The following is a 4,878-nucleotide window of genomic DNA, read 5'->3' as shown; positions in this document are numbered from 1 at the left end:
AAGTTGAGTAGCCACGTGTAGCACACGTGTTTATTGATAGTAACAAACAATGGGAAATGAAGGCAAATATTTGAAACTCGAACAATAATAATGATTAGTCTGGATTCTAGATTCCCATTTAAGTAAGAGAAGGCAACCTTCGTGATTGATACTAACTTCCTCCGAACATCGAATAATGGATCAGGTGGAAGCCGAGGATCCAATATTTCATCAAATGGCATTGGAAGACGAAGCTGAAACTGCGGAAAGAACATCCGATCTCTTGGATGCTTTCCCTTGATCACTTCCAATACTAACACTTCAAAACCGTACATGTCATTTTTCTGCGATCTTGATTGTGTAAGCAAGCTCTGAAAGGTCAAGGACAAATAAAAAAGAGAAAATAAGAAATGTTTACTCTCTTTTTAAAGATCAATGCGTATAAATTAGTAAGCTTTTATATCTCTATAGAATGTGTTGCATGATAATATTCCTCAAATGGCAACAAACGAATTTTACAAGGCATCGGCAACGCCTTTTATCCCGTTTATTCTCTGACTCCAACCCCTTTCAAGAAATTCATAAACTAAAATTGAAACGACCCGCCCCAAATCTCCCCGGGCCAGTCAATCTAGTCTCATCAAAACGGACTTGCTAATAATTTTATTAGTAAGGATTCTGTCGAAAATTTGGCAGAATCTCCTTTATAAATATAACACTCCCAATCTACAAATATGAATATAACACTCCCAATATAATTCAATATACAACAAACTCCAGCGATCAACATCTTCAACCAAAATGTTGAGTTTTATATTTTCAAAGTCTCAAAAAGATAATATTATAACTAATATTAATATTTCAGTTTATTCTTAATCCCAAAAGAATAATATAACAAAATTATACAATCCCAACAGGATGAGATAACCAAGATGTCCTAACAAAAACATCTATATCTTCTAACACTATCACGTGGCCAAGACTCAAAATATATTTATAGTCGCTGGGTCGGTCTGGTGTACCTGCAACCTCCTGGTGAGGGGGGGAAAATATAATAAAAACAAGGTGAGTTTAAAATTCAGTGAGATCAGTGAGTGGATAGTAGTTTTTGAAAATTTAATTCTTACTTTAAAAGAAATAATCATGTCATTTCCAAACATGATTTCATCAAACCATATACGAGAAACCAGTAATAAATCATTTAACCTTTAAATCAGATTACTAACCATGAAAATCATATCACAATATCATATAGAATACACAAATCTGAAAATCATCACCAAACAAGTACCTAGGGGAATAATCTCGTCATATCCGGACCTCAACGGACGGGCAATGACGTACTATCTAGGTACCGTCACGCCCCGGAGCTACACGGATAGACAGGGAAATACCATCTCATATCTTATCATATCTGTGCATGCATAATCTAGTCCCCAAAGGACAAAAGCGCCCAAGCACACGGCCCAAAGCCTCTATGTGTGCTCAGACGGGCCCCAAAGGCCTATAACTCATCTGTATCATCTGTATCTCAATATCTGTCAGTATCTCATATATGTATCTCTGTAATCATCATACCGCATGCATATTCCCCCAAAAGGCAGAAACGTCCAAACACACGGCCCAAAGCCTCTATGTGTGTTTAGATGGGCCCCAAAGGCCTCTCTATCTCATCTCATTTGTATCACTGTATCTGGAGGGGAAGGGTATTGTCTAATGATTTCAAAAACAATCATTATACTCATATTCACATAACTTTTAACCATACTTTAAATCATATCACATTTGAATCCACTTTTCTTATCTTTAAAATACTATCATGCTTATTCAAAGTCGATATGCAAAATCATTAATAAAACGTTTTAATAAAATACCAATGCGTGAACAAAATCCATTTCGAGAAAATCATTAAATCAGAACATTTAAAACACTTATTTCGCAAACATGCATTACTATCATAATTAATTATGAAAATAAGTTTTGTATATTCCACTCACAGTGACGGTGTTCACGCTCGGTTATCGTCCACGTCCGCGGACCGGTTCTCTCTCGCGGATCCTCCTAAATCAAGGAAACGACATAATTACTTTTCGTAAATCGTAATTAGGACTAAATTTATGCAATAAACTCGAAACAAAGATCTATCCATAATTTACAACTCATGTGTTGATAAAATTACTAAAATGCCCTCGAGTTCGTAAATCATTAAAATACTCCGAAATCGTAAACCATCGAATTACCCTCAGAATCGTAATTAAACCCAATCCTCAATTCTAGGAATTACTAACATATCCACAGGCTCAGAAATTACAAAATTGCCCTCATAGTGTGAAATTACCAAAATGCCCCTGCCGGTCCCGGAATTTGGTCAACGCTGGCCGGGAAGCTCAAGTCTAAAATTTCTGGCCACACTGAGTCCAACGGGGGCGGTGGTGACCTTCCACGCGCGGCGATGGCTCCGGATTGAGCTCCCAAACCCGTAAGTCCTCCAACGGCCGATCAACGGCAAAACGATGTCCCCGGCTGCAGTAGATGGTCGTAAATGGAAGAGGGAGTCGTGGGGAACAAAATCCAACCGGTGGTGTCACCCAAAACCGGCGAAAATCTCGGCGGAACAAAGCGAAACAGTCGCGGGTTTTCAAGCTTTGGTCGTCGGCGTTTCGGTTAGTTTTCGGCGGAGAGGATGGCAGAGATACAACGGCCGGCTTCTCAGCTTCAGATTGGTACCAAGATTGACTTGTAGGGTGGCCGGAATCGGAAGATAAGGACGGGTCACGTTTGCAGTTCGGGTCGGGTTTTTGGGTCTGTAGTTGGGTCGGTTTGGCAGCTTCTCTCTCACTCTCTGTCACACGTGTATCTTGCCTCTGTTTTCCAGCTCTTTTCTCTTTTGCTTTTTTTTTATTCATTTAATTCACATACGTTACAAAAATTGAATGTCAGTCATGTTTTACAATGCCCTGATGTTGTATCTCTGTCAAGGCCTCAATCTCGTTCAAGGATTATTTAATTTTGATCAGCCATCCACATTGATCAAATATAGGACATCAGCTAACTCTGACATGACAAATGTAAATTAAGTCATTCAACCGAGATTTCTTTTAACATTTAAACTGCTGATCTTCGGATGCACCCACCCACTAATTAGTACAGTGGTACACACTTCCAAATTTACATTTGAGGGGTTCACATGTTTGTACATGTCGCAAGAAATTATTTTTTTAATTATTACAAACTATCTTACTAATCTTGGTCTTCATTGTACAGACTCCACATGTCCTTAAGTGTGCTCACCACTGCCCCATGCGTTCTTTTAACTAAACCTCAAAGGAATGAGCAAACTTTATTTTATTTATAAATGAAAGAGTTGAGTACACCAGATACCGAGTATATATGGATGACGTAATAACCAACGCCTCCCGGTTCTTGAAAACTAGACCAAACAAACTACAATAGATGAGAAAAATAAACCCAGCAAATTACAAGCATAATGAGAAAATTAAGACTCAATCAAGGCAGCCGAGGTTAAATCCGTAATTGTCGACTGACTATCTTCATAGTTGGTCTAGACGTCGGACTCTCATTTAAGCATGAAGACGCAACCTCCATGATTGATATCAGTTTTTCTTGAACACTGCATGATGGAACTGGAAGACGCGGGTCCAACATTTCATCAAGTGCTATATCCGTGTTGAGAGATGGAGATGAAGTCGAAGAAATAAAATCTCTTGGATCCTTCCCTTTGATCACTTCCAACACTAACACTCCAAAACTGTACACATCGCATTTCTCTGTGATCTTCATTGTATAGGCAAGCTCTGCAAGGTCAAGGACCAAAAAAAAAATGTTTACTCTGTTTCTGAGATAAATATCTAGTTGCATTGTTCTGCTACCGTACACATAACACAAAAATATTCCTCAAAATGGTAACAAATAAATACTAAATACCTGGTGCAACGTATCCATATGTGCCTGCAAATTCAGTCCAGTTGGACGAGTCTGGCTTCAGGAACTTAGCAATTCCAAAGTCTGCAACATGAGCTTCATATTCCAAATCCAGCAACAAGTTCTTACTTGATATGTCTAGATGGACAATTGGAGGAAAGCAGTCATGGTGCAAGTAAGACAAGGCATCAGCTATGCCTTTGATCACATTCATTCTCTGACTCCAACCCAGTTCTTGTTGATGCGAGATTCTGGTTGTCCTCGTTCTACGACCAGGGTCTCTGCTCGATCAACTTCACCACGACCAGGATCTCTCCTCGTAAAGATTCTTCTCCAGAGGTTCCTGCGCACACAGACAGGTCAGAGTACGCCGGTTGTTTTCCCGGCGCAAACCCTCCGACGCTCAAGTCAGATATGAAGGTTCGGGGAACGCTTGCCACAGATCTTATGGCTGTTAGGTTGTTTTCTCTCTTTTAGAATTGCTTTTATCTCTCTTCTAATCTCAAAATTGCTAACCCTTTTACCTTCGTTGGCTACCTTTTTATAGGCTTCCTCTGAATCCCAGTTTTTCGCAGTCTACGCCCGTTATCCTCCCACCTCTCGAACGTGGATTCTCCATTTCCGTAGTCGTGGGTGGTTGCGTGGCCTTCGTGCCTAGATTCTCAGGCTGGAGAGCATGCCTCGCCAACTGTCGTTGACCGGGTCTCCTCGAATCAACCCTTAGCAAGAATACAGCAGGAATGGCTTTATGCTTCTTACAGGAAATTGGCCTCGCGGATGTCGTGCTCGTGGATGAGTAGGATATTCCTGCCCCTGTTCCCCTGCTACTTGGCTCTTACAGGACACACCTGCTCGCAGACTTCTGCCACCAAACATCTGCTCATCACGTCTGGTCTCACTGAAGTATTTCCCTCAAACACCGGTCCCCCAGTTTCTGGTGTTGGGTAATGTAATGGA

General features: G+C 40.5%; 1 protein-coding gene and 1 long non-coding RNA gene across 2 annotated transcripts; both read right to left on the bottom strand.

Moving 5' to 3' along the window:
- Positions 1 to 818: 818 nt before the first annotated feature.
- LOC112100239 lies at positions 819 to 2,844 on the bottom strand. Its single transcript, XR_002906544.1, has 3 exons — positions 2,318 to 2,844; positions 1,977 to 2,040; positions 819 to 1,011 (listed from the first exon to the last, which is right to left on the bottom strand). It is a non-coding gene; the product is annotated as an uncharacterized LOC112100239 (long non-coding RNA).
- A 657-nt stretch (positions 2,845 to 3,501) lies between these two features.
- On the bottom strand, positions 3,502 to 4,141 carry LOC112099808 (MDIS1-interacting receptor like kinase 2-like). Its single transcript, XM_024187282.1, has 2 exons — positions 3,925 to 4,141; positions 3,502 to 3,794 (listed from the first exon to the last, which is right to left on the bottom strand). Exons 1-2 carry the CDS (start codon positions 4,133 to 4,135, stop codon positions 3,502 to 3,504), a joined length of 504 nt encoding a protein of 167 aa, XP_024043050.1. The 5' UTR covers positions 4,136 to 4,141.
- Between the last annotated feature and the right edge of the window lie 737 nt (positions 4,142 to 4,878).

The sequence above is a fragment of the Citrus clementina genome, unplaced genomic scaffold, assembly GCF_000493195.1.
Source record: "Citrus clementina cultivar Clemenules unplaced genomic scaffold, Citrus_clementina_v1.0 scaffold_3, whole genome shotgun sequence".
Classification (NCBI taxonomy): Eukaryota; Viridiplantae; Streptophyta; class Magnoliopsida; order Sapindales; family Rutaceae; genus Citrus; species Citrus x clementina.
Note: the sequence above shows the minus strand (reverse complement) of the source record. Positions and strands in the feature narration are given on the sequence as shown.

Excerpts from the sequence above, each read along its gene's own strand:
- LOC112099808 (XM_024187282.1), bottom strand. The coding sequence starts at position 4,135 with ATGAATGTGATCAAAGGCATAGCTGATGCCTTGTCTTACTTGCACCAT. Across the intron at positions 3,795-3,924 it reads ATATGGATACGTTGCACCAG|AGCTTGCCTATACAATGAAG; the intron begins GTATTTAGTATT and ends TTGACCTTGCAG.